At 56.2% G+C, this 27,432-nt stretch overlaps 10 protein-coding genes across 10 annotated transcripts; 3 read left to right on the top strand and 7 right to left on the bottom strand.

Moving 5' to 3' along the window:
- Positions 1-487: 487 nt before the first annotated feature.
- On the top strand, positions 488-2,283 carry DCS_03614 (putative SCRO protein; the record flags this gene model as incomplete). Its single annotated transcript, XM_040800932.1, has 5 exons — positions 488-574; positions 674-717; positions 1,413-1,492; positions 1,553-1,730; positions 1,842-2,283. The coding sequence occupies 5 exons, from the start codon at positions 488-490 to the stop codon at positions 2,281-2,283; spliced, it is 831 nt and encodes a 276-aa protein (XP_040655965.1).
- A 425-nt stretch (positions 2,284-2,708) lies between these two features.
- DCS_03613 (37S ribosomal protein Mrp17) lies at positions 2,709-3,230 on the bottom strand (the record flags this gene model as incomplete). The annotated part of the gene is made up of 2 exons (XM_040800931.1): positions 2,709-3,140; positions 3,207-3,230. 2 exons carry the CDS (start codon positions 3,228-3,230, stop codon positions 2,709-2,711), a joined length of 456 nt encoding a protein of 151 aa, XP_040655964.1.
- Positions 3,231-3,787: 557 nt separating this feature from the next.
- Positions 3,788-4,928, bottom strand: DCS_03612 (putative ribosomal protein MRP17, mitochondrial; the record flags this gene model as incomplete). The annotated part of the gene is made up of 2 exons (XM_040800930.1): positions 3,788-4,751; positions 4,804-4,928. The coding sequence occupies 2 exons, from the start codon at positions 4,926-4,928 to the stop codon at positions 3,788-3,790; spliced, it is 1,089 nt and encodes a 362-aa protein (XP_040655963.1).
- Positions 4,929-5,347: 419 nt separating this feature from the next.
- Positions 5,348-8,884, top strand: DCS_03611 (SNF2 superfamily RAD5 protein; the record flags this gene model as incomplete). The annotated part of the gene is made up of 2 exons (XM_040800929.1): positions 5,348-8,715; positions 8,770-8,884. 2 exons carry the CDS (start codon positions 5,348-5,350, stop codon positions 8,882-8,884), a joined length of 3,483 nt encoding a protein of 1,160 aa, XP_040655962.1.
- A 192-nt stretch (positions 8,885-9,076) lies between these two features.
- On the bottom strand, positions 9,077-10,319 carry DCS_03610 (NADP-dependent glycerol dehydrogenase; the record flags this gene model as incomplete). Its single annotated transcript, XM_040800928.1, has 5 exons — positions 9,077-9,156; positions 9,210-9,615; positions 9,674-9,738; positions 9,799-9,916; positions 9,993-10,319. 5 exons carry the CDS (start codon positions 10,317-10,319, stop codon positions 9,077-9,079), a joined length of 996 nt encoding a protein of 331 aa, XP_040655961.1.
- A 2,043-nt stretch (positions 10,320-12,362) lies between these two features.
- Positions 12,363-12,788, bottom strand: DCS_03609 (uncharacterized protein; the record flags this gene model as incomplete). Its single annotated transcript, XM_040800927.1, has 1 exon — positions 12,363-12,788. One exon carries the CDS (start codon positions 12,786-12,788, stop codon positions 12,363-12,365), a length of 426 nt encoding a protein of 141 aa, XP_040655960.1.
- A 2,515-nt stretch (positions 12,789-15,303) lies between these two features.
- Positions 15,304-17,021, top strand: DCS_03608 (eukaryotic aspartyl protease; the record flags this gene model as incomplete). Its single annotated transcript, XM_040800926.1, has 2 exons — positions 15,304-15,721; positions 15,769-17,021. The coding sequence occupies 2 exons, from the start codon at positions 15,304-15,306 to the stop codon at positions 17,019-17,021; spliced, it is 1,671 nt and encodes a 556-aa protein (XP_040655959.1).
- Positions 17,022-17,235: 214 nt separating this feature from the next.
- Positions 17,236-18,036, bottom strand: DCS_03607 (uncharacterized protein; the record flags this gene model as incomplete). Its single annotated transcript, XM_040800925.1, has 1 exon — positions 17,236-18,036. One exon carries the CDS (start codon positions 18,034-18,036, stop codon positions 17,236-17,238), a length of 801 nt encoding a protein of 266 aa, XP_040655958.1.
- Positions 18,037-19,476: 1,440 nt separating this feature from the next.
- DCS_03606 (cell wall glucanase) lies at positions 19,477-21,030 on the bottom strand (the record flags this gene model as incomplete). Its single annotated transcript, XM_040800924.1, has 2 exons — positions 19,477-20,303; positions 20,397-21,030. 2 exons carry the CDS (start codon positions 21,028-21,030, stop codon positions 19,477-19,479), a joined length of 1,461 nt encoding a protein of 486 aa, XP_040655957.1.
- A 2,259-nt stretch (positions 21,031-23,289) lies between these two features.
- On the bottom strand, positions 23,290-25,395 carry DCS_03605 (ATP-dependent RNA helicase dbp9; the record flags this gene model as incomplete). The annotated part of the gene is made up of 5 exons (XM_040800923.1): positions 23,290-23,584; positions 23,647-24,031; positions 24,089-24,486; positions 24,555-25,042; positions 25,099-25,395. 5 exons carry the CDS (start codon positions 25,393-25,395, stop codon positions 23,290-23,292), a joined length of 1,863 nt encoding a protein of 620 aa, XP_040655956.1.
- Between the last annotated feature and the right edge of the window lie 2,037 nt (positions 25,396-27,432).

Raw genomic sequence — 27,432 nt, 5'->3', positions numbered from 1 at the left:
TGGCTTCAAACCTACTCTACCGTACGGTGAATGGCACGGTACTTGCAACCCATCGATAACCTGCTCGAATACCAGATCGTGCCGACGCAGACACCCCGACCGAGGCAGCGGCTGGAGGGGTGAGTTTGGCGGCAGCAGCATCCATCCAAGTCCAACCCCACCAGAAATCGAATCGCAGCTTCGCTGGACGGACTCCCCCCCCCACCATATCTCTCTCCTCTTTCTCTTCCACGCTGCTTGACGACGACTCCGCGCCACCCTTTCGGCTTGTTTCCTTGCTCGGCAGCATCTGGGACCATCTCCGGCACCGCCCAGTGGCACCGCCATCCTCCCTCCCTGTCCGACGTCGAAGCGAGGCATCGAGCGAGCGAGCCACGAGGTTGAATCCCCGCAAAGCCTCATCAAGTCTTCCTCTGTTCGCCGTGCTTCGCCCCTTCATCGGAGCTCCCATCGGGCAGCGCAACGCTCGAGGCACCCACCAGCAGAGATGCCGCCCCTCTCTTCGGCTCAGCAAAAGGCCATGGTGACACAGTTTGTCTCGCTGACGGGAACGACGGAGCGGCATGCCACCAGAGTAAGTGCGAGCAACTCGGTGTACGCCGCAACGGCCGTCTTCCCTTGCAGGAGCCTAGAATAACTGTGCGGGAATGTAGAGCTAATCCGGATGGGCCAGTATCTCAGGTCAACGGGATTCAAGCTCAACGAAGCCGTCGATGTGTAAGTCGCCCTGTGCCTTGTTCGTGCCCGATGCGCCACCCCTTTTTCTCCTGTCACATCACCGCCCGCCTCGCTCATCAGACGTGGCATCACCAACGCGCCATGGTCGTGCCGCCATCGGCGTGGGTTGCCTCTGCGGTCCCACCAACTGCCACGGCCTGTGCTGAGGCACGCGACCAAGACGACGGCCCACCGTCGACGATCGATGGGCCGAAACACGCAAACAGAAGTGCATGATGAACCGTTTGATCGCCGGTACTCTGACGGCCTGTTTTTTTTGTTGTTGGTTGAACCATTTCGTCATTTGCCAGCCTGGAATCTTGCTACGGCAAATCCTTCGAGGCCTCCTTGATTCCCTTCTCCGTCACCTCCTGCCCTACGCCCCTGAAATCTAGCACGTGAGCCTTCGACATCCTTCCCCCAGACCAGTTGAGACGGCCAATTTCGCTGGCATGATTTGCTGGGGAGAAATTTTGAAATTTCCTACCAATCTCCCCTTGTTCCGTTCGATTGTCGTTCACGACAACTGGTGGGGAACGGGACAGGCCTTTTGGGATCCATCATCACCAGACCATGTGCTCGCAAGGCTGCTCGGTCGTTCCAAACATGCTTTTCGCCAGATCAAGGCAGCTATTTTGACGTTGCTCCCACACCATACGTCCTGGAGCGATGAAAGCTGACCTTTCCCTCGACAGTTATTTTGCTGCCGGCAGTGAACAGCAAGGACCCTCGGCAGTGGAGACAAAGCTCGATGGTCTCTTCAGCTCATTAAGAGGTACCCATGCATCTCCATATTCGCCCCCGAGTCTTCTTGATATTGACTCCGCCTACGCAGATGACCAGAATGACGACAAGGATAGGCTGGAACTCGAATCCACCATGGCGTATCTCGACGGGAAACTAAAGGTGAACCTGGAGAATGCGGAGCTCTTTATCGCCTTGGAGTTGGTCCAAGCCCCAAGCGTGGGCGAGATTACTCGGAAAGGATACGTTGATGGATGGAAGGCCGTCGGGTATGTTGTCTTGTCCTTGTTCTGCCACTCGTGTAGATGCATCCATCATGCGAGTGGACAGATGACTATGATTGGTGCAGCTTTTGCAAGAGGTACTAATCCAGGCCGCAGAGCCGGCGCAACACATCAAGAACATGCTACCCATATCCAACGGCTCACATCGACCCTCTCGACCGACCAGATACTCTTCAAGAAGGTGTACCGGTACACCTTTGTCGCCGGACGGGAACGGGATCAAAAGTCTTTGAGTCTCGAAACCGCAATCATCTACTGGGGCATGCTCTTTTCTCCTCCGGGAATGGCCTGGAAGACCAAGAACCATGATTGGTTAGAGTTGTGGCAGACGTTTCTTGGCGAGAAATGGACAAGGTCTGTCAACAGGGACATGTGGAACATGATACTCGAATTCGCTCTCAAGACCGTAGCGGACGAAAGCCTTTCATTCTGGAGTGAAGATAGCGCATGGCCAAGTGTTATTGACGACTTTGTAGAGTGGTGCGGACAAAAGGGTATTGGCAAGTCAGAGTCTATGGACATGGACCGTGATGCCTAACCAGGCGGGAGAATGGAGCGAGAGGAGCGATATTAGCTTCTTTCCTCTCTATTAGATATGGGTCTGCAAAAATTACATGGTTCATATTCCACCATGCTTGCTATGCTGCTGTTCTCGAAGTGAATGAATCCTTCCTTGCACAGACAGATGGATATGTATGCGCTGTTGTCTCCCACCAAAAGCTGTCCCGTTCTCGCCTTCATCTCACACCCTGGCAACGTTCGTGAGATGAGAGCGGACGCCGAGGCTGCGCTGCAATATCCCTAGCCCTTTGGGATCGCGATTGAGGTAGATACTGGCTTTGCACCGAACACAGTGGTGATACAAGATTCCCCTCGCCATGCCTGACTCCTTGTTCATGCCATCTAATAGCCACCCATCATGCCCAAAGAAAATGTTCCCCTTGACTTTTACTCCTCCGCCTCTTAAGCTTCACTCCCCTGCGTCCTCCACTTTGGCGCACCAAATCTGGATAGGGTCTCGAGCTTGCCATCGCCGAGCTTGACATGGGCAGCGCGGATCATCCGGGGCTCCAAACGAAGGGTCGATCGGAGTTCACTGTGAACTTTGGTCGACGCGTCATAGCGCATCGCAAAGTAATGCCCGTGCGTGTGCTTCATCTGATGGACTGAAACTGGTTTGGGGAGGGAGAAAACGCCCCAGTTGGAGAGGCCGCGTACGACTCCGCCATTTTTCAAGACTAGCGAGCCGACGGTCTGGGCAATCCTGATGAGATATGGGTCAGCATGAGTATCCTGGATGCCGAGAGCGGTCTGTGGTGTATCAGGCAAAACGTGGAACTGGTGGAACTGGTGATGAACATACTCCTTCACTTCTGTGAGGTTGCCCGGCCGGACCTTTTATGGATTGTTAGTGCCCATGGTAAACCATCAGGATGAGCGAGGTAGATGGGTCGCACTTACGATCGCAATGAGTTCGTAGAGCATCTTGACGACGACATCTACGCTGAGAGGTGGCGGGAGAGGTAGATGCCCGATGTCGCCAGTTGAAGTTGATCCAGGGACCTGAGCGGATGGCCTCGAAATTTAGAGCGACGGGGTTGGTCGTGCCGATGTTTTACCGGGTCGTTGTGATGAATGACGTCGACTGACCCTAGCGAATGGACTCAACTTCCACGAAAGCGTTCGAAACAAGTCTTTCAATTGAAAAAAAAAGGGCTTTAAATACCCTATGTCAGTTAAGAACTTAATTTTTTGGTTTATACATAGGAATGATTGTTTTGTCCGTTTCGTCGCGTGGATTGTGTAAATGTAAGACTGTTCACCTTTCAGACACAACCTAATCGGCATGGAACGATGCATGTTCAACATAGCACATGCAAGTACATGAGAGACCTTTCTGATCCTTGAACTTGCTCGATTCTAATACGTACTATTATTCGCTATCTGACTGTTGCCATGTACATTCATATTTGTACATGTTGACTCAAGGTACATGACCGGCGACCGCAAAAATCCTGCTCGTCTCTTCCGATATGAATACATTATAGCCGCTCCTTCGACAACGCTTGCCATATGCTCCACGGCAATCTCCAGCCACTGCTCTTGACAGCAAATGGATTGAAGTTGGCCCTTTCCAAGTTCTCCAAGAAATTTTGCGCAGGGATAGCCTCTAGCATTACGCCAAAGCTCTGCCGTATGTCCCTTGCAGTGTCGCTCTCGCCTTCGTACATGTGCTCCGTCTCTCCCTCGTATTCAAAGTCGTGGCCTGGATCCTGACCTTCCTTCAAGCGCTTCAGCATTTCCCGGGCAGTAATCAAATGGTCGTTTGCTCGTGTGGCCACCTTGAACACGGCATCCTGAAGTCCCGGCGCATCCGGTCCCCGACGGAACACTTCCTCCTCCTTGACCCCTTCCTCTGCCATGACGTCCAGCGGCAGCAGCAGAGACGGCTCCCGAGCCTGGGGCGCTTGCGTGCCTGAAGAATGCACCTGCTGTGCGGATGCTGCGAGGACGGGTATTCCCCGTAAGATGGCGACGATGCCGCATGCCTTGCCGATATGGCTGGCGAGATGATCCATATGCATCGACCGCAGAGGGACCGACGCCAAGGAGGCATACATCATGGTGGAATATGTATTCTCCGCGTATTCTTCAAGGCTCGCAAGGCTTGCGTACGGTCGGTTATCCATGTGTTTCTCTCGCGTCTTGGCCAGCCGTGAGACCCAAAACTTGATCGACGCCCTCGTGGTGCCTCCAGCGCGCGCATCCAGCTCCTTCAGGCCCTTGTGCAGGAGGATACAGATGGGTTCGCGCGGGGGTTGGCCTGCAAAAGTCTTTTCGAGGGACTCTTGCCAGAATTTCATCCGCATCGTTCCAATGACCGGGTTCGAAACGAGTTCTGGGAGTCTGACGAGCTCGATGTTCAGTGCACGAAGGGCCGCGTACGTATCTTGTACGGCACGAGGGACGAAGCGTCGGATGAGGTGCGCATCGTAGTCGCTCGTGCTGAATTTGGTGAGTCAGGTCGAAGCCACATTGAGCAATTGTGTGTGCTTACTGAAGCTGGGTCAAGCAGTATCGTCGCGCAGATTCGACGTCCGCTTCAGTGACATAGCCACGACAGCTCCGCAGAGCGCTCGAGAACCTTTTCAGGCTCTGGCCTGCAAGCTGCGGACGATGCATACAGACAGACACGACTGGGGGAGTTATCCCGCACGAGTCGATCGGATGTGTAGATTTGTCATCGGCCAATAAGCGACCCGACGATTGACGTTTGTCATCCGCGGCGACTGCGGATAATTATCGTCCTTTGTAGTCCGTAAACGGAGTTTGCAACTCCTACTCCGTACTGACTGTACACAAGTTACATACTGTATGTCCCAGAATTTACAGTGGAGAGCCGTGGAGCTCCAGCGGCCAATTTGCAGCGCCCCCAACTCTAGCCCGCGACTATACACGCGGTCACGTGTACACGTGGCTCTGTACGCGGTCAATCGAAACCTGGCGACGACGTCAAGCAGAGCGCGTCTCCCGATCCAATCCGACTAGAGCGTCACCACGACGGTATCTGCGCCTTGGTCATGCGATGACTACGACACGACATGGAATTCGGATCACCCCAAGAGCCTCCGTCGAAGAAGCGAAGATTTTTCAAGGAACCAGCGGACGGGGAGTCCTCGGATTTGGTCGGGTTGGGCCCGAATGTTGGCAGCTCGCCACGAGACAAGCGGCCCTTCAAAGATGAGACTGATGCTCGTACTGCCTTGGCCGAGATTCCCGAAAATGGCACAACAGCAGATCGAGCTGCAGCATTGCAGAACGATCCGGATGCGAAGGTCTTGCCTTCCTCAGTAACGTTCGACCAGGAAATGTTTGAAAGTTTCGTTGGTGAGCCTGTTCGCCCCGAAATACTCGCCCTTATTCAGGATAAATGCGGAGACAACATCGAGCGAGCAGTCAACATGTATCTCGATGGCGCATACAAGAATAATCATGATTCCTCTCGCTTTGGAGTTATGAATAAATCGCCGGCTGCCAGTTCATGTCGAGGGGGTCTGGTGGCGGAACCACCAGGACACGTGGCTCCCGTTGCTCGGTCGAAGATTCCTCGTTCCCGATATATAGGCGCCTTCGGAGTCGAAGGCTGGGCAACTCGAAGCGGATCCAACATCATAAAGCACGGAGATGTCATCAAAATTGAACGTCAGAAGATACAGCCGCCCAAGCCGCCCAAGATTCAGGGTCAGCTCAAAGGGCCCAACACTCCTGTGCGGAACAACACAGCTGCATCACGGCGAGTTGACGTAATAGTTCGATTCACAACTCGGGCTGGAATGGAAATCGGGCGGCTCGCCAAGGATACGGCGAACTGGGTGTCGACTTTAATTGACCAAAAGGTGTGCACCTTCGAAGGGACCTGTGTGTATGCGCCCGATCGGCTTCGAACCAACGACACCATCTTCATTCAACTGCGTTGTTCGCTGTTGAGCTCGGCGTTTGACAGCAGGAACTTTCAACTTCCAGATGTTAGGCCGGGCGGCACCTACTTCTCTGAACAGAGCGAAACGGCGGATGAGAAGGAGCTGAGGCTGCGCCAGATCGCTCTCGTAAGGTTGCTTCAAGAGATTAACCTGCAACCAACCTTGGCAAATTCTGCGACAAAGGATTCGCGGACGGGGCTTCTCAAGGCCGCCGAAATGGACGAGCTGAAGCAGAAAGAAGCGACGAAAGCGACGGCGACGACGACGACAAACGGAAAGGACACAGGATCCCCACCCCATGGTTCCGATTCCGAGGAAGGCGAAGAGCTTGAGCAAGACCAACTTGACGCACTGTACAGAAAAGCGCAATGTTTCGACTTCAACACACCGGAAGCGGAGCCTGCGGACACATTCAACATGATTCTTCGGCCGTACCAGAAACAGTCGCTTCACTGGATGATTGCCAAAGAAAGGGACGAGCGAAGCAACCGAGAGCCTTCCATGCACCCTCTGTGGGAAGAATACATTTGGCCGGTGAAGGATGTGGACGACAAGGACTTGCCCGATGTCGAGGGCCAGTCCAAATTCTACGTCAACCCATACTCTGGCGAACTATCGCTCGACTTCCCGGTTCAAGAACAGCACTGCCAAGGAGGCATCTTGGCAGACGAAATGGGCTTGGGCAAGACGATCCAGATGCTTAGCTTGATTCATTCTCACAAGTCCAAGATCAGTCGCAAGTCGGCCCAGAGCTCTGGGCTTGGTGGTAGGAACCAGCTGGCAAGACTGACCGGTAACTCTGCCAGTGTCCTTGATGCACCTCATACTACGCTGGTCGTCGCTCCCATGTCCCTTCTCGCGCAGTGGCAAAGTGAGGCTGAGAAGGCGTCGAAGCAAGGGACGATGAAGATCGAGCTGTACTATGGCAACGAAAAGGCAGGTAATCTGCAGGCGATGTGCTGCAATGCAAACGCATCCTCGGCTCCTGACCTGGTCATCACGAGTTATGGCGTTGTACTATCCGAGTTCAGTAACATAGCCTCCAGGAAGGGCAGCAAGTCGGTGCACGATGGGCTGTTCTCGTTGAATTTCTTCAGAGTCATTCTTGACGAGGCGCATCATATCAAAAACAGGGCATCGAAAACGGCGCGAGCGTGCTACGAAATCTCGGCAGACCACCGCTGGGTGTTAACCGGAACACCGATCGTCAACCGGCTGGAGGACCTGTTTAGCCTGGTCAAGTTCCTCGGGGTGACGCCTTGGAACAACTTTTCGTTCTGGAAGACCTTCATCACTGTGCCGTTCGAGTCCGGGGACTTTATGCGAGCGTTGGACGTGGTGCAAACCGTTCTGGAGCCCCTAGTGATGCGACGAACCAAAGATATGAAGATGCCTGACGGGCGGCCTCTCGTATCCCTTCCGCCAAAGAAAATTGACATTGTCGACGTTGAGCTGTCGCAGGAGGAACGAGTGGTGTACGACTACATCTTTACCAAGGCAAAGAGAACGTTTACCAAGAACATGGAAGCCGGCACGGTCATGAAGGCCTTTACGACGATATTTGCACAAATTTTGCGGCTACGTCAATCCTGCTGCCACCCCGTACTGGTCCGTAAGAAGGACATTGTTGCCGACGAAATCGAAGCCGGGGCGGCAGCAGATGCGGCGGCTGGGCTGGCGGACGACATGGATCTCGAGTCCCTCATTGCGCAGTTTACGGCGACGACGGACGAGGCTGCTAAGGAAAACAACGCGTTTGGTGCGCACGCACTGGATGAAATCCGGCAAGAGTCGGAGAAGGAATGCCCTTTCTGCCTTGAAGAGCCGATGAAGGAGCAGCTGGTGACGGGGTGTTGGCATTCGGCCTGTCGGAAGTGCCTTCTCGACTTCATCAAGCACGAGAGCGATCGTGGCGTGGTTCCCAGGTGCTTCCACTGCCGCGAGCCGCTGGTCAAGAGAGACTTGTTCGAGGTTGTGAGGCATGACGACGACCCTGATGCCTTTTCCAAATCACGCATCAGCCTCCAGCGACTAGGCGTCAACCACTCGTCGGCCAAGGTGGCGGCCCTGATACAGCACCTGCGGGCGCTGCGACGGGATCATCCGAAAATGAAGTCGGTGATTTTCTCCCAGTTCACTTCGTTCCTGTCGCTCATCGAGCCAGCCTTGACGCGGCACAACATCAGGTTCCTGCGTTTGGACGGAAGCATGGCGCAGAGGGCACGGGCGGCCGTGCTGGAGGAGTTCTCGGAGAAGATGGGCTTTACGGTTTTGCTGATCAGCCTGCGCGCCGGCGGCGTGGGCTTGAACTTGACGAGCGCCGGTCGGGTATTCATGATGGACCCTTGGTGGAGTTTTGCCGTCGAAGCGCAGGCAATCGACCGGGTCCATCGGTTGGGACAGGAGGGCGAGGTTGTGGTCAAGCGGTTCATCGTCAAGGGAAGCGTGGAGGAGAGGATGCTCAAGATCCAGGACAGGAAGAAGTTTATGTGAGTGGCCCTGGAATGCATTCGGGATCCAGTATTACCCACTAACCGAGTCAGAGCCACTTCATTGGGGATGATGAGCGACGAGGAGAAGAAGCTGCAGCGGATCGAAGATATCAAGGAGCTGTTGAGCTTTGACGACGGGAAACGGGTACAAGGCAGTCAGTCGTAAGGCAGGCAGCCATTGATGGCAAGGCGAGGCAGCACAGCGTGATGTTTGCATCTGATGAGGCGTTCTCGGGCATGCATGCAGTGTATATACGGGGGTTGAGAGGCAGATCCGCCGTCGTCGCGACCGTTCCTCCACGTCTATGCTTGAGAAGGAAGAATGAATATACCAACAGGAGGGTGGGCCGTTCTTGGTTCACAGCTTGATGATGGCCTGATTAGCAGCATCCTTTTCCATGTCGTCGCCAAACAGATTGATGTTCCATTTGGGATCATCTGCCAACAGGTGAGATTTTGTCAATGCCGATGATGCCGTCAGGGGGGCTCACAGGTGTAAGGGATGTTGAGGCGCTGGGGCTTGTCGCCGAGTTTGTTGAGCTCCTGGACAGCATCGTGGTCGAGGTCGACGTCGTTGAAGTTCTCGCGGATGCGCGAGGCCGTGACGGACTTGGGGATGACGGCATGGCCGCCAAGCTGAGACCAGGCGAGGATCACCTGGGCCGGAGTGACGGTCTTTCCCTGCACGGCAGAGAGGCGGGAGGCGATGGCTTTGACCTCATCGGTGTTGACTAGCAGCGGCAGGCCCCGGCCGTTGTTGCCAAAAGCCGAGTAGGCGGTGATGACGATGCCCTTCTTGGCGCAGTAGTCGACGAGCGGCTGGTTGGGGAGGCGAGGATGGCGCTCGATCTGGTTGACGGCGGGGGTGACACCCGTCTCCTGAATGATTCCCTCGAGCTTGGTGGCGGTGTCAACGTGGCGAGCTTGGCAGGCCGAATGGCGGTCGAGCACTTACGTCCTCGACGGAGAAGTTGGAGACGCCAACGGAGCGGGCCTTGGATTTGGGGAGCTCGGTAACGGCTGCGTTGGGTAGATTCAGCGACGGATTTCGGGCACGACACGGGCGGGACGTGGAAGTACCTTTCCAGGTCTGAGAGATGGACACCTGTCGGTCCAGCATGACCTCCGATCCGTCACTGCTCTTGGGGAAGAGGGCGTCACCGGACGGGAAAGCAACGGGCCAGTGGATGAGGTAGAGCTGAGGGCGGGGTGGATGAGCATGCTGAATGTTCCGTGGCGGCGGCATGACGACGATGACGATGATGAAGACTCACATCGAGGTATTGCAGCTGCAGCTCCGCCAGGGTGTCATCGAGCGCGGCCTCGACGAGCTCGGGGCGGTGGCAGTTGTTCCACAGCTTGGATGTGATGAAGATGTGTTCACGCTTGAGACCAGGCACGTCCTTTAGGGCACGCTGGATGCCATCGCCGACCTCACGCTGGTTCTGGTAAATCTTGGCCAGATCGAGATGACGATAGCCTGTAGCGAGGGCCTCGTAGACTCCCTCGCCGACCTCGCCGGGCGCCGCTTGCCAGGTGCCGTAGCCGAGCTGGGGCATCTGGGTGCCGGTGTTGAGGGTGACGGTTCGGCCGGACGACATTTTTGTGTGATGAGCTTGTATGTACGGGAGAGGAGAGGATGACGCTACAGACACGGGTTCAGGCACGGGGAAGGTGTGAGGACGATATTGTTGTTGTTGGCGAAGGAGGTGGCGATGGTGGAGGCGATGGTGGAGGCGATGGTGGAGGCGATGGTGCTGGCGAAGGCGATGGCGATGGTGATGGGGAGGGGGCGAGACGGGGGAACGGAAGGAAGGAGCAGAGAGCGAGCGATGTGGATCAACTGTTCGACTCGCACTTGCCCCGTTCCCCTAAGCAGTCCCCTTCACCAGTCTTTCCCGTCCCCGTTCCTCCCCTAACACTATATGGCATCCATATTGATGTACGATACACATACGGACAGTCATGCTCATTTCTGTGCCAGATTCGTTTCTGTATTTACAGTACTGTACTTGGACATTCCCAGTCGCATCCTGGTCAGCCACAACGTTCGCACAGGTACGTACTTCCCTCCAATGGGCGCGAGCTCAAACGAAAAAGCACAGCCCCCGTTTCTCGAAGCCACTATACATATTCAATGTATCCATTGTCATCGGGCCGTTCCATTTCCGCTTGTCCGTCATTGAACGAGACGCCTGCTTATCGTCAATACTATTCTCCCGCAACAACCCCAGAACTTTCGAGCTGGATATTATCAGGGTATGCTGTCGGTTGGTGCCCCAATTTTCCGGAGGGGAGCAGTGAATCTCACCTCGCCACTCGCCGCAAGTTCATGTTTCCCTTCTCTCTTTCGCCAAGTCCGCCCAGCATCGGTCTGATGGCCCGATTCATTGACCGTCGTCTGCTTTGGTCCCTATGTTGGATGGCCCCTAATACCAAGGAGGGAGACATGGAGGGGACAACCATGTGCATCCTAAAAGTCTACAGTACATATAAGTATATAGCAAGCATGTATCCACATACTTCCACAACGCGGGCACGTTGTCGGAATATAACTGGATCTTATTCACTCATTTATGTATACTCGCCTCGGTGGCACACGGCCAGGCGCTGCCTGCACCTTGGCTGTACTGCCCGTCCAGCGATCGTATCGGATGAGACGCCGCATCGCCCGGGGCCCGTCAGCCCGGATCTGCTTCGATGCGTCGATGCGCCGTGCCACGGACTACAAGAATCATCTGCCATCTCGGGACGCCGTGTAACCGTCGGAGTGCGGCCCGGGCCATTTGAATAGTACGGGAGATGCACAAACCGACGTTGACCTCCGACACCAACGTTCTGCAGCATCCTGTGAAAAAGGAAGCACGCATGTCCGCCGTAGCAACTACATAAACCGAAGGGCACATGCGAACCCTGCCCCAGCTCTGCTTCCACCACGGTGGCGACGGAGCCTGTCTTGAAACCCTCATCGACGCAACCGTGGTCACCAGCGCCATCGTATGCATTCACTTGTACATGAAGTAGTATGGCCCACGGCAGCCGAGACGCAAAAGGGGGCTGCGCCTCATCCACGATGCTCAATTCAGGAACCAGGTCAGATGTCATGAGATGTGAACGGCACAAACAAACTCGATTCCCCAGTCAGATGTCTAGATATGCCCTCGAATGCGGCCGCCAGCCCGTGTTCGGAACCCTCCTGCAGGGCAACTGATCCGCTACGCTGTCGCACTGTCGCCCTTGCCGTTAATTTAGAAGGGTCGGACTGAGGGGAGAGGGGGGGTTAAAGCGCAGAGACTGGGCGAAGGAACGTCACGTAGCCTGTACATCTAGCAAGGAAGAAGACAAAAAATACGCATTCGGTGTAGAATAATCATTTTGTCATTGACTCGCGACATCAAAGCTGACTGTAATACTTCACGTTCGTGCAAACAAGTTGACGTCTGGCTGCCCGAGACTCTTTCATCTCCCAGTTATGTTTATCCACCATCATGTTGTGCAAGAACAGATGACATATTTTGGACACAGAAAAAATTTCTGAGGACTAACATGTCAGAAATATGGCCACGGGAGACACTGCAGCATACCTGGGATATGGAGTAGTAACCGCTTGAGCCGGGGGTGTTGGCACATCCCCCGTACCCCTTCTACTCGGGTGGTGCAGGACCTCCTCCAGATTCCTCGTTGATCTTGGAACTTTTCGAGCTTTTTGAGCTTTTCGAGCTCTTCGAGCTTCTTGAGCTTTTTGAGCTCTTCGAGCTCTTGGGGCTGCTCGGAGGTGGCCTGCGCTGCCGTTGACGCTGGCCGTATGAAAACTTGATGGAGTCGCGATAGAAGTAGAGAAAGGCACCGAGGGCGAAGACGAAAACCCCCAATAGGACGCCGAGGGCGATGCCGATTTGGAGGTTGGAATTGTCGGTCGCATTGTCTCGCGTGTGCAAACCCAAGCCAAGGCGGCCACGCAGTGCGAGGTCCGACTTGCTGGGAGGAGGCAGCGGCTCGGACGGAAACCCAAGAGTTTGCCGTCTCGCTAAACTCTTCTGGCGAGCGGGAAAAGGTAGGGGGATATACATCTGCCGTCGTCTTCCGTGGCCCAACCGGTTTTTGGTACGACTGACTTGCACAAGCGAGCAGTTGGATTAGAGCACGACAGTGAGGAGTCGAGAGGAGAATTCACGGTCGTCATGCGAGAGTCGTTGGCAATGCGTTGCGGCATCGATCCACTCGCCCGCTCCGTCTTGACCGGAGATGGCAACGATATTTAACAAGCAGCACGGAGAGGGCCGAGACCAACTTTTTTTGGTGTGCGGCGCCAGCATGAGCGCCAGCGCCAGCACCATTACCACCATCCATGGAGGGCAACCTCATGCGAGTGGAGGGGCCAAAGACTTGGTCGTGATTGATGGATTCGGTACACTGCCAGCCATTCAAGCCGACGAATGTAAGCCTGTGTAGGCGGCGGCCGAGAACGTCAGCAGGCATGGATGGACTGGTATTATCACCGACCGAGGCCTAAGTGGTTGAGCCAATGGCCGGCATTGGGGTAGACACAGAACAAGTCGTTCCAATCAATCTGGCTGGAGGCGACTGGCGGAGGGCATGGCCCATGCAGGCGCGCAGTGCAACCTTGTTCATTTTGCGCGGGTGGCTTCATGGAAAATGGGGGTGATGAGCTCGACGGAGGGAGGTCCGGCCGGGTCATTCTGGTGTTCCACCCCATCATCCAACAAAAGAGTACCTCTGAGGAACAATGTATTATCATATAAAGCAAATATCCTGATGTTGCGCCCGTCAATTCTGCTTTCCTGAGATGCATTTAACGGCAGTGCCGTTAAGCTGTTCGGCTGTCCGCCCCGGCTAGTGATCGGCTCATCGGTCATGACGATCGCTCTCTGGAAAATCCAGAGTGGCGGAAGAACAAATATAAAGGTACAAGATGAGGAAGAAAGCGGCAATAGACGGAACTCAGCATCGCGCGGGGGTAATACGACACCTTGGTTGTGGCAAAAGAGGGAACGCATGCAGGACAAGCATCAGCCGATACCCGAGTCCGGGGTCTGCTTGGTCCGGAGCCTGAAGGCGCTGCCCAGAAAAGAGAAGAATGGAACGGAACAGAAAGGATCAGCGGAATTAGCGGCGAGCAAGTACAGCAAAGAGTCGGGCCATGGTGACGAGCATGGTGACGAACAGTGGTGATGGAGGAGGGAGGGGCGGGTCGGGCAGCGAGCGTAGAATCGTAGTCACACCTCGAGGCTTCACGAATGACGATTGTCGAATGTCGAACTTGGAATGAAACGAGGCATCGAAGGATCCCCATCCGCCCGATTCGGTTCGGTTCGGTTCATCTATTCTCATCGCTTACAGGGATTCTGACGAATGCACGGCGACGAGCGCAGCCTTCGAGTGAGCAAGAAGTTGAACTGATGGCCCAGGCCAGCCAGCATCCGGGCGCGGTAGTCATCCATGACGCCGAATTTATCCTTGTCGGGGCTGGCAATGTCGAGTTCGCGAGGGGATCGGACCTTGTGTGACGGGCACGGCGGTGGATGGCCATTCGAAGCGGAAAGTCGTCATGCCTCCTCATTGGCACTGCCAGTATCCTGCATCTTGCCTTGTACCGTCCCTGTGCCTGAATATCACTCATTGCCTGAGGCACCTGCAGTCGACAGTCACCTGAGGCAGCAACGACCCCAAGCAGGAAGGAACATGATGTGTTCGTTCCTCCTTTCGGCTCAGTGTCACATCCAATCATGCATTCCATGCAATCTCTCCAAATCAAAAGCCAGAGCCAGAGCCAAAGCCAAACCCTAACGACTAAGAATGCATCTATTTTGGTGTATAGAGGCTTCAAGTGGCTGTTGATCGTGCCGAAACGGTTCCTCGTATCAGCTCGCACATCTGTGCGCGGATCTTGTTCGCAACCCGATACGATACCGATGCCGATACCGGCACCAACATCGACACCAACACCAGCTCGGCAGCGGCAACAAGCAACGTTTGCCCCAATCACTACGTCAAAGCCGAATCTCCGGCTGGCCATCATCGCTGCCCACGATGTTGAAGTTTTCCTCCCGGTCTCCCCTCTGGGCTCTACCACAATCGCCCGTGGAAGAGCGTCTGGAGAAGCAGAGCAACGTTACCCCTGCACTTCTCAAACGCCAGGCCAGTATGGAGTTCTTGAGACGCCGAAACATCACTCCTTGAGCGTTCCTTTGCTGATTTTGCTGTAAAAAGCGTGTGCGGGCACGTGGGGCCTGTCACAGTCGTCGCATCACGGAGTGGTTGCGTCCCCTACGTCCTCTCGTTGTCCCTCTGGTTTCGGATGTTGTCAAATAGTTTACGCTTTCTGCCATGACTTCTGGTCAACTTCCAAAGTGTGCATCTGGAGACAGTAGTCGTCTCCGCCGTTTCCCCGTCGTCTCCGGTGTCGGTCCCTGGCGCTGCACATCAGTGCTGTTGCCGGAATGGCACATGTTCATAAACCCAGACGGTTGTCCGTCTGTCAAGTCTCCCTTCCAGTGTTCTGCTCTGTTCTATTCAAGCTCATTTGCAAGGACGGCATTACTTCATGCCTTTCCAGGCGCCGGTATGGCACCGTTACCCATCTCCTTGTTGGCGTTCATGTGCCTTGCTCTTCCCGCCCAATCACGGCCACAGCCCCTTGATGATCGCCAAAATGTCGGAGGAGATTCGATGGCCCTTTCATTCACCCACAACGATTCCAGGTCATTTCCAATGACCGTTGGCGGCATGTCGATGCCAACGCCACCTATTCTTCCGCTGGCAGCAAGGCAACGACCTGCAAGCTCGTCGCCGGAGGGGATGGGAGACGACGATCCCTCCCATGCCTTCCTGGGCACCATCCTTGGACGGAACTTTCCTGTTGAGCAAGGCTTAGCCGGTACTTTCACTCTGCCGGTCATCCATGCCGAACTACCGGGGCTGGACAGACGAGCAGTCGACGTGGGCCTCAAAGGCCGCAGCGACATAGCATACTACGCTCAGCGTTAGGAACCCTTCCCTATGGGCCCTGGCGGCGCTGACGCAATGCAGTCAGCATCGGAACACCTCCGCAAAAAGTCTTTGCCCAGCTGGATACCGGCTCCTTTGAGCTTTGGGTGAATCCAAACTGCAGCGGCCTGGCCGACGCCGACGAGAGGTTCTGCCGGCGAATCGGGCGGTACGATCCAGCAAACTCGTCAACGTCGGCCGTCAGCGGCCTTGGCAAGTCGCTGAGATACGGCATCGGTGCCGCCAACATTACCTACGTTCTCGACGATATTTCCCTCGCCGGTTCGACCGTGATGAAAGGGGTCCGCTTCGGCATCGCCCGGAACAGCGAGGCCCAGTTCGCCGGCATATTGGGCGTCGGCTACGGAAAGGGACGCAACATCGGCTACAACAACTTCCTCGACGAGCTGGCCACGCAGAGCGTCATCGACAAAAAAGCCTTCAGCGTCGCTCTCGGGTCGAAGGAGGAAGGCGAGGGCACCGTCGTCTTCGGCGGTGTCGATACCTCCAAGTTTTCCGGTGCCCTGGCTCCGCTGCCCATCATCCCGGCGTCGGAATCCCCCGACGGCGTGGCCCGGTACTGGGTCAAGCTCGACTCGATCTCGCACCGGGGCCAGGACGGCAAGACGACGACTCTTACCAACAAAAGCATGCCCGTGTTCCTCGACACGGGCGCGACGCTGACCTTGCTGCCTCCGGATGTCGCCAACTCGGTGGCAGCGGCCCTCAATGCCACCAGCAAGGTCCTCAAAGACTCCTACACGGTCGACTGCAGCCTGACGAGGCGGAACGGCACCGTCGACTTTGCGTTCAAGGGCGTCACCATCAAGGTGCCGTACAAGGACTTGATCCGACAAACTCGAGGCCAGTCTCCCATCTGCTATCTAGGCATCACGCAAAGCAGCAACTTTGCCCTGCTCGGCGATACCTTCCTGCGGTCCGCGTTTGGTGAGTGCGGCGGTGGGCAAGTGCTATTCTGCCAGTTGCCGACGGCTAACACGGAGCCAGTCGTCTTCGACCTCGCATCTGATATGACCTACATGGCCCCCTATGTCAACTGCGGATCGAGCCCGCAGACGATTGCGCCGTCGTCGGACCTCAAGAATGTTCTTGGAGCATGCAGAAGAGAGTTCAGGGCAGAGGAGACGTTGGTGAATTCGGAGAAGCCGGGGGTCAAGAGCTCGACGGGCCGGGTTGACCGTAGTGCTGCTGCGGCCCGTCCAGACGCGAGAATGGCATGGCTCATGGGCATTTCTGCCGGTCTCGCAGCCTCACTCGCCGGCGTTATACTATAAATATAGTGGGTAAGGGGGGTTTTCAGGCGTTTCTGGGTACATGGTCTATTATAGGACATAACGCTACTTGTTCCGTTCCCTCGCACGAAGATGCGAGTTTCGCTACCACTGACCTGGCCGTTTTGATGACGAGCCCAAGGATAAAGGTATGAATACATGAGAAATCCACAACATGTACAATCGGCGAATTGGCGAGCTTGGACATTTAGGTGATCTACCAGGTCAGGCCGACGGCCTTGCCCTCGTACTCGATCTGCTCATCGGCCTTTTCCAGCAGGTTGTCAAAGGTCCAGCGGCCGACCTCGTTGCGGGAGATGAAGTATCCAATCTCGCAACGCTCGATGCCAGTTGCTGGTCCCTCGACATGAACGCGGACCGGCCGGTCGGTCCTGGAACTGTCGTTGAGAAGGCTGGGACGGACGAGGACAAAGCGCTCCTGGCAGGCGAAGAGGGTCTTCTCGACGACGCGCTTGTCCTCGTGAGGCACGCGCAGGGCATAGTGGTAGAAGGGCACGAGGGGTATCGGCACGTCGCGGCCGAGAGTCGAGATGCCGGTGGTGCTGATGACGACGAGTAGCGGTCGACCCGTGGCGCCGTCGTCGTTGCGGAGGGTGTCGAGGGCGTCGAGCAGCGCCTTGGCCGCCTTCTTGCAAACGTCCGGGTCGTCCATGCTGAAGGAGGGGAAGCTGACGGTGCCGCCGACGGAGAAGTGAACGGCGTCGACGAGCCGCTTTTCCGACTGCCGCTGAGACGACGAAATCGACGGTGACGGTGGCGGTGGCGGAACGAGCAGGCACGAGGCCACGGCGGCGACATGATGGGCGTTGCCCTCGCGGATCACCAGGTTCGTCGGCCGCTCAGGGAAGAACTCGTCGAGCTTGGCCTCGAGCTTCGCTGGAGAGCGGCAAAGCGCGATGCAGTTGTGGCCGGCCTCGATGGCGCGTCGGAGGGCCGAGAAGCCGCAGCCACCAGTGGCGCCGAGGAAGGCGATCGTCTTGGGTCCGGATCCAGGCATGGTATGTTTGCGTTTGTTGCCTCAAACGATACGGTGTAATGGTTGGCTTCCTTTCTGTGAGATGTGGGAAGGCCGAGCTGACAAAGTGGTGCTGACTGTCTGGCGGCTTACACGGGTTGGGTTGTGAGCAGTTCGCAACTATCGTCCTTGCGAAGCACCGAGTCGTCTGTCCGAGGGAGGTATGGATATCGGGATGTCTTTATCTTCGTTGCTGTCGGTTGCCGATGCTGATCTGATGCTCGCCATCTCTCTCGTTCTCGAGGCGCCTATTTATCATGCACATGTACATGGCGAAGGGGGATATTCTTCCACCCATCTCGATCTCGCGCCGTTGTTCGGCATCGCCTCGCGCCCGGTGCGGAGACGCGGGGTCGCACGCCGATGACGTTTTCCGCTGCGCCGTGTGTTCGCACAGGCACTGTACTTGTAAGTACTGTACTTAGGTACAAGCAGGTCCCCATACTGTACCGTAATGAGAACATGGACGGAGCGCGCCTATTCCTCGCAGGTATCATGAATGGAGTACGTTCAAGTACAAGTACTGTTACGAGTACTGAGTGCACTGTACTCTGTACTTAGCTGTACACCTGCCTGTACTGTAAGGACAAGTACACCTAAGGACATCCATCGTAGGTCAACGGAGTAATACACATATGGTACCAAGTAATATTACCAAAGCACGTCCTTGTACATGTACGGAGTACAGTAAGTATATGTATAGTACATACAGTAAGTACATGTAGTACATGTACATGCACGGAACCTGCAATCGTACTGGGGCAAAATTGATCCGCTGTCCGCTGTCCGCTGTCCGCTGTGGGGCCCGCCTGTTGGCTCGACTCTCGGCATTTTCTCGCGCCTACGTTGCGCGTGCCGCTCGTCCCGCTAGCGTCGAGTCCGAGCCCCGAGTCCGAACAAGGAATACCCCGACGACGACGATTTCGACGCGACGCCAATGCCCTTCTCAGCCAGTCGCGAATTCCTCCGTCGACGCTCGTGGTTCCAATCGACCGCCTCCTTCATCAGGCTTTCCTTCATCAGGCTTCCCCGTCAAGCTTCCATCTTGCCCCTGACATGAAGCGGAGGCGTCCGTCATATACAGTGCGGAGTACACGAGTCTAGTTGTAGTTCACGGTGCAACGGGCGACCGCCATGTCCAATGTAAAAGCCTAGAATTACGAACCCATACGTACAAGATGCCGGAGCATGACGCTCGCTAATAGTACAGTTTGAAGCGGAAATAATGATACTCTCCAGTCGAACGTGGCCACCAGACATGAACCGAAATCGAAATGAAATCGGAGCAGCCTCATTTTCTCCCCCCTCGATGCCCGTCCTAGTGGCGCCAGTGTGCCGTGAAAAAAAGCACGGCGTGAAGTCGTCGAACAGGAAGGAAAAAAGGGTACAGCACCTCAAACCCGTCATCCACCAGCAGTCGCTCTACAACCAGAACAAGGCAGCGCCGGCGATGATCATGGCCAGCGCGCTCGTGCTCGCCTTGCCGCTGCCGCTCTTGCCGCCGCTGCCATCGACGGTCTTGCCGCCGCAGTCCTGGCTGAAGCTGTTGGAGGCGCAGGCGGATGTGCTTCCGGACGACGAGTCGCCGCCATCGCTGGAATCGGTCGAGTCGCCCGAGTCGGAGCTGCCGCTGCTTCCGCTGCTTCCGCTGCTGCTCGCGCCGCTTCCGGAACCGCTGTGGTCGTTGCCTGCAGAGTTGACGCTGCCGCCGGGGATGGTCGCCTGCGTCACCTTGGACTTGCGGGCGCTCGACGAGGCCGATGGCGAGAGCTTGCCCTTGTCCATGTCGAGACCCGAGGCGAGCAGGGAGCCGAGCACCGTCTTCTTGGAGCCGACGACGATGGTGTCGTTGGTGCCCGCCGAGTTCGACATGGTGTAGCTGACGCCGTTGTTGCTGCCGGGGCCGCTCTTGGCGGTGTAGCACTCCATCGTCACCTCGGCAAACTGGGCGTAGTAGTAGCCGGCCGTCTGGATGTCCTCGGAATTCCAGTCAATCTCGCCGCCGGCCCAGTCGACGGTTCCCTTGGCGTTGCTCGCCAGGCCGCCGGGCCAGAGGGACAGCTGGACGCGGGCAGGCGTCTGGGGGAACATCCACTGCTGCGACGTCGCGTTCCACGTGTCCTTGCGCTCCTTCGAGCGGCCAACCTGACCGTCGACGAGCCAGTCGATCCTGTCAGGGGTCCAGCGGATCTCGTACTCGTGGTAGTTGTTGAACGTGTCCGACATGGAGATGTTTCCGGAGTTGTGGTCTGCGACCCCTCGTCGTCAGCCGCCGGCGTCATCGGAGGGGGCGAGCAAGGCAAAGGCAAGGATGGACGGGAAGGAACAGGGCGGAAACGTACAGTCTGGGATTCCCTGAAAGTAGTAATTCGTCTGCGCCGTGTTCAAGTCGACGCCGACGAACTCGTAGTCAATCTCGTCCTTGACGTCGGAGAGCAGGATGAAGGCCGTCACCACGCCGCGGCCGCGGCTGGTCTTGAACTTGGCCTTGACGTTGCCGTACCACATGTACGTCGTCGAGGCGAGCACCGTCCCCACGCTGTTCTTGGGCATGGTCAGGAGGACGCTGTCGCCCAGCTTCGCCGGCTCGCCCTGGGCCACCCAGTCAGCCTGGCTGGGGTCGCCGAGGTACTTGCTGATGTCGACGATGCTGTCCAGGGACGTGAACTTGGTCGTCGTGTCCTTGCACACGGGCTGGGGCGTGCACGAATCCAGCGAGAACGAGGAGCGAGGATCGCAGCCGCCGAGGCAGAAGGCCCCGACACCGCATTCGCCATACTCTGCACCGGGAAGCGTCAGTCGGCCATGGTCGAGACGGCCGGCACGGCCGGGAGGGGAGCGGGAGGGGAGGGGAGGGGAGGGGAGCGTACGGGAGCAGCAGGGCGTGTCCTCGGGGCACTTGCTGCCCAAGGAGCACTTGGTCGCGAGGACCGAGGAGGCGCCCACGAGGGCGACGAGCGTCAAGGATCGCAACATTCTGGGACGATGAATCGCGTGCGAGTCGTAAGGATGAACGAACGAACGAATGAGTCGATCAAGGCTTCGGAGCTCCAAGGCAGGTTGGTTGTCGGCCGGATGGCGTCTCGCGTCCGACTGTTTACCTGCGGGTCGGGGGCGATGGAATGTGAACAGGGGATGGATCCCTCGTGCTCTCGTCGTCGTTTGGTCAATCGGTACGTAAAACCCCCCAAGATAAGTCGGTCAACAAAAAGGAATACGCCGTCTGCGGCTGTGGCAGCTTTGGCGGCTCCGACGGCTCTGACGGCTGTGACGGCCCTGGCAGCTCTGACAGCTCTGACAGCTCCGACAGCTCTGACAGCTCTGACCGGCGCACCTGCAGCGTCTGTCTCGCAATATGTACCTGCAGCGTCGGCGCGGCGGGTGCGATCTGGGAACAAGCGGCGCCGTGGCACAACGATCGCGTCTCGGATGCCTCGTGCTTCGTTACACCGCACGAACGCCTGCTCGGGAATGTGAAAGGTGGGGGCAGACGTGCCTTGGGGTGCTTCGACGGTGATGGGAAGCTTGACGGGTAATTGACTGAACTGAACGAGTGACGGGGAGGAGGTCTCGACGAGAAGCCGCTTCCTTCTCGAGATCGATCGCTGGCAAAGGACTGTGGGATGTGATGCTTGGACCAGTCGTCAATCGAGGGAGAGAGAAAAAGGAGGGAGGGAGGGATGCTCCTGGTGCTACTTACGTGGTTACTCGGTAAGTACAGACGTGCAAGTGCAAGTACTTACTGTAATACCTGCAGGTGTACGGAGTACAGAGTACTCCGAAATACTTACTTGGCAACGCACGACGGGGGTGCGCACGGTGGCCAGAAAGCTCGCTTGGACACGATCGGCCGCTGGGGCCGCTGGGGGGGGGGGGGGATCATCTGATCGAATATAATGACGCGCCCCAGTAATAATGGCTCAGTTCCAGCAGGCTCCTTTCTTGCATGTGTTCAATACTAGGTAAGTACTTACAAGTACAAGTACGGGTTGCTTCCGCTGGTGCTCGTGCCGTACCGTGCTCGTAATACTGTGCCGTGGGGTTAAAGATGATAGAACCCACCAGTACATGTACTATAAGTGAAGCGTGCCCCATATGTTACCGCGCACCGTACGCAGCGTACGGAGTACTTGCATCTGCATTTACATGTACGGAGTACCTGCATTAGCTATACATTCACGGTACCCCCGTGCAGCTGCAGCTCTGTGGGTTGCACACACGCCAACATGTACATGGCGCATATCCCGTGCACTGTACGTACGCATTATTGCACTAAATTGTAGTAGTTCGTCACCTAGCTGCACGGTAGTCCCAAGTGCCGAAATGACAGATACCTGGCCTCTCTGGGCTCCATATGACTGGGCGAATGAGAAGATTCATTCGACAGCCTCTTCATAGGCTGCCTCATCAGCCCATCCCGTCTCCGTCTCGCAGGCCACTTTCCATCAATATGTGGTATCAAAGTCCTGGTGCTGTACCGGACAGACTACCGATTCTGTACTACTTGTAGAATGCGAGTGTTGGTGCCGTCCCCCGTACTTGCTGTACATGCCGCGTAGTACTAGTGCCTAGCATTGGCACTGTGCAAGTACTTGCACATGTACAGGCCGCAGCTGCTGCACTGACAGACTACTCATAACTACGTGGACATGCACAGGTGCTGTTTAGACTACTCCGTACTCCGTACAGGTGCTGTAGTTGTGCAGAGTACTCCGTACATGTAATACTGTAATCCAGCTGCAGACTTCGAGTGTGGATACTGTATAGGCGGCTGCCCGGACGGCAGCGTGTACAGTACGGAGTACAAGTACTTGTAATAGACAATGCCCAGACTGCCTGTAATATTAATATTAATATTAATATTAATCTCAATACCTCGCGGGAACCGAACTCGCACTGTACAGATACATGCACGTGTTCCGAGTACATTTTAGTACTGTACTGTACACTTGGGCACACGTGCTACTGTACGCACGTCGTGTAATTACCTACCTATCCTTACTAGGTAGTAGTTTACACGTACTTAATGGCGATACATACAGAGTACAACACGTACAGTATATGAACCGTCTGTCAGTGCCTTTATTAAGTGTCTAGGCATATGCTGTACGTCGTACGTGCTTGCGTACCTCCTCCTAGTGTGCGAGAGCACGTACCATCGTTTGCAGTGCATCTCGACCATCGACCAGCAAAAGAACTGCTTGCTGCGAATCAAGCAAGCCCCCCTCGACCTCTTCATTTCGTCGTCTTGCGTCGTGCCTTGAACGTCTTGAGCGGGTCGCTCTTTCGGCCCCCTACCCTGAAGCCTCCCGGGCCGCGCTTCGCTCTCTGCCCCTTCCGGTGCCCTCGCACCTTGCCGCCAGCCTTTCGCAGCGGCACGAAGCCGATCTCGTCTTCGGCCAGGGCCCGTTTGCCCTCCTTCGGCATCAGATAGTCGGGCACGTGCTTCAGGTGCGCCTGCTGTCTCGCCGTCCTCAGCTCGCCATCGTGGCGCAGGTGGTTGATCTCCGAGGGGTTCTCCTCGAAATATCTACAACCAGCTTCCGTTAGCGACCGTGTCTGCGCCGTCATGCCATGTCAACGTCGGCATACCTCTTGAGCTTGTCGCTCTTCAGCAGTTCCTGCCTCAGCTCTCTCGTCCTGGCCTCGCGAACGGCGACCTTGGTGACGGCTCGCAGCGCATCGTTCATGCGGTATCGAAACGCGTCCACCTGCTTCGTGTTGAAGTTGTACGCCGTAATCTCCTTGCCCTTCTTCGCCTGCTGTCTCGTGATTCTGGCGAGCACCTTTTCGTCGTTCTCGGCCGTCGCCGTCGTCGTCGGCATGTGCTTGCGATAGAGCTCCTTGGGGACGACGAATGACAGTGCCATGCCCGCCTTCCCGGCCCGCGCCGTTCGCCCGATCCTGTGCGTGTAGGACGAGGCCGACGTGGGAAGATCAAAGTTGATGACGGCCGCCACGTTCTTGAAGTCGATACCTGAGCACGTGTCAGCGGGAGAGAGCATCGCACATCCGGCCGTGCCTGTCCGCCTACCTCGCGATACTCCGTACTCCTTGTCGCCCTTTGTCACCTTGCGCTTCTTCTTCGGGTGCTTGCCCTCCTTCTCCGTCACGGCATCCGCCCGTTCCTCCTGCGCGGCATCGTCCTCCTTCTCCTCCTCTTCGGCCTTCTCCTCGCTTCCGAGAATCTCCTTCTCGTCCGAGGCGATGATGATGTCGTACACGCCGCGGTTGAACTCCTCCACGACGTGTAGTCTCGAGTTGACGGGCAGTTCCGAGTTCAAGATGCAGCTGCGGATGCCGAACTGCTCAAAAAATAGCTTGACCCGGTAGCATCGGTCTACGTCGCCGACGAAGATGATGCACTTGCCCTTGACCAGTTGCAGCTTGAAGATGACGTAGGCAAGGAGGAATTTTTCGTCCTCGCCACACCTGGACTGCATTAGCACACGTCCGGGGGGGGAGGGCGCGAGGGCGCGCTTGCGTGGATGTGTCTATACCTCGTCACCAGCTGTGTGATCCCCTCGCCCTCGGCATCTGGCTCCTCGAGGTCGAGCAGGGTCGGCACATTGCTGCGGTAGAAAATCTTCTTCAGGGAGTCAACCTCCTCGGTGAGGGTCGCACTCATCATGATCGTTTGGGTCCCCTTGGGCACCGACCACGACAGGTTCTCCAGATCTTCATCGTATCCGTACGACAGCAGAATGTCCGCCTCGTCCAGGACGAGATGTGAGAGCTTGCCGAGGTCGAGGGCTGCCGAGTTGGATTTGACATTGTGCCATGCCCGCGCAGGCGTGGAGATGACAATGTCGGGTGATGTCGACAGCAGGGATCGCTGCACCGCATCGGAGAGCTTGTCCGTCAGCTTGACCGCCCGGATATCCTTGGCGCAAAAGGAGGAGAGTTTTTCGATGGCCTTGAAGACCTGGTCGGCGAGTTCGCGGGTTGGGACGAGGATGAGCGCCGATGTGACTGCGCTGCCGTCGGTCTGCATCATGGTCAGTCAGTGATGCGCAACGACGGAGGGAGCGGCCGACGGCATACACTCTTTCGCTTCAATATGCCCGCCAAGATGGGAAGGACGTAGGCCGCCGTCTTTCCGGACCCAGTCTTCGCCTTGCACAGGACGTCCTGACCGTTGAGTGCGAGGGGAATCGCTTTGCGCTGCACGAGCGTCGGCTTGAGAAAGCTCTGCTCGGCAACGGCTTGCACCAGTCGAGGGTCGAGGCCAAGGTCTGCAAATGTCGTCTCCGCCTCCTCGTCCGCGGCCTTTGCCGCTTTCCCACATTTTTCCTTGGGTTCGGGCGAAGGCACGCCGTTCTGGTCGAGCTTTCGTTTCATTTTTTTGTTCCCTCCGTGCTCTTCCGTGCTCGGCAGCGTCGCGGAAAGAATCAAGCCTGAGGGTGGAGGGCAAACGTTTGATATGCAGACTGCGAGCCTTTTCAACGGCACTGATGAAGAAAAAAATGCCCCAAGCCTCGTCGGAAGAAATGCGTACCACCACCCGAGGTGGGGGGGAGGGTCTTGGCATTCAAAGTGGGTTGGCCAGGGACGGACTACAGAACTTGCCCACCACCCACTGCTACCCTAGAGCTCGGCGATTATTTGGTGCGACAAGCGACCATCATGACGAACACGGCCGAATCCTCGCTTCATGGCAAGGGAGTGATATCAAGCCCAAGTATATCATGCACGCTGGCGGCCGCTGCTGTATTCTTTTCGTCATGGGGTGGCTCCAGCCACGAGGCATGAGACGTGGCATTATATGCGTCAGTTTCCGACCGCGAATATGCGCAATGTACCGGTGTGTCGGTGGAAAGGTCACTCGGAAAGTTACTGCATGTGATAGAGTTCGATGCCCGCGATCAAGGTGAACGAGCCAGAGAACAGAATAACGCATGATCCGGGCAGTGAAACGTCATCCACGAGGCACGGAAAACAAGCCTTGAAGTGCAAACCCAGTTCGACACGTGCCTCCACCACCGATAGGCATGGACGGAATATCAAGAATGTTCTTGTACCTACGTGATGCCGATATACAAGCATATGCACTACAAGTACGGAGTACTACAAGTATACTTGTACTTGGGAGTACACTTAGAGTGCTCCGTACACCTGCAGTACAGTGCAGTACAGTACAGTACATGTATTTACTGCGCACGTTCAAGTACCTCGTCCATTGAGGGAGGTGGCTCGGTATCCGCATACATGTACTCTCAAGTACATTGCAGAGATGCAGTACTTGGATGGTACATTCGGGGTAGCATTTCGAGGTAGCCAGTTTGTACGAAGCACTTCTTAAATGTACAAGTACTTGCAGTTGTTCGTTTGGGTACATCGAGCGTCTGTACTCGGCGCCTCTTTGTGGGGCCAGCCATGAACGTCGGGCAGTACTTGACATCGAAGTCACGATCAGTACTTCCACGCCCACCAGTGACAACAAACAATAGAACTGGGGCATCAGGTACGAGCGCAAATGGATGATACTACCCAGAACCTAGCTGGCAGGTACAGTAAGTAGTACTAACTTAGCGCACCCAAAGGAGATGTGAATGATGCTACACCTACGTACTGAAAGCCAATACCACAGCCACCTGTAAAGGTATGTATCCAGTACTTCTCCTCGTGCGTGCTGTACGACAATACACACCACGCCTACATGTACATGACTACACGGACATGTACCACACACGGTCGCTCAGGACCTCAGCCTCGTCGGAAGACTGGCAAGGTCTGCACAAGTTCCAGCATGCGTCGCGGCTGCCACATCATCGGTCACGAGAGTAACAGGCTCAAGCAGGCAGCCATGGCAGGGTCCCGTCCGTCTGTCGCAAACAATTGTTCTACAACCTCTTCCTCTACACCCCCCCGCAGTCGCTAGCTGAGCCTCTTCCTGAGCATCCCTATAGCTAGGTTCCCAGACTCCTTTCCCATCAAGGCATCGCCTGGCCCAAGGTACAACCATCTATGCCGATAAGGAGCTTGGAGAGAGGGAGACCAGAGTACAACGTGACACAAAGAAGAACCAAACACGGATAATAGAAAGCAATCTCCCGCATCCGCCGGAACAGCAAGGACGCCCGTCTTCCACCTCAGCTCTCTCTCCGACCCACTGTTCCAACCCAAGCTCACCACATAAGCAGATATAAATATTAAAACGAAGGTTGCGGTGCACGGGGTTGAGCGGCTGCTTCAACGCCAGTTTTTTTTCTTATTTTTCTTTTGCCTGTTTTCCGCTGTCAAGTTGGATGGCGCCTCCCCCACCAGTTGTAGATAACCTCAAATTCTGGCAGCCGTCACGGCACCAGAGGAACGCAAAAGGCGACCCGATGTCAAGACGACCTTCAGATCGAACGCGAAGAGAGAAGTTACCTTCCC

This window comes from Drechmeria coniospora, chromosome 02, assembly GCF_001625195.1.
Source record: "Drechmeria coniospora strain ARSEF 6962 chromosome 02, whole genome shotgun sequence".
In the NCBI taxonomy this organism is placed as follows: domain Eukaryota; kingdom Fungi; phylum Ascomycota; class Sordariomycetes; order Hypocreales; family Ophiocordycipitaceae; genus Drechmeria; species Drechmeria coniospora.
Note: the sequence above shows the minus strand (reverse complement) of the source record. Positions and strands in the feature narration are given on the sequence as shown.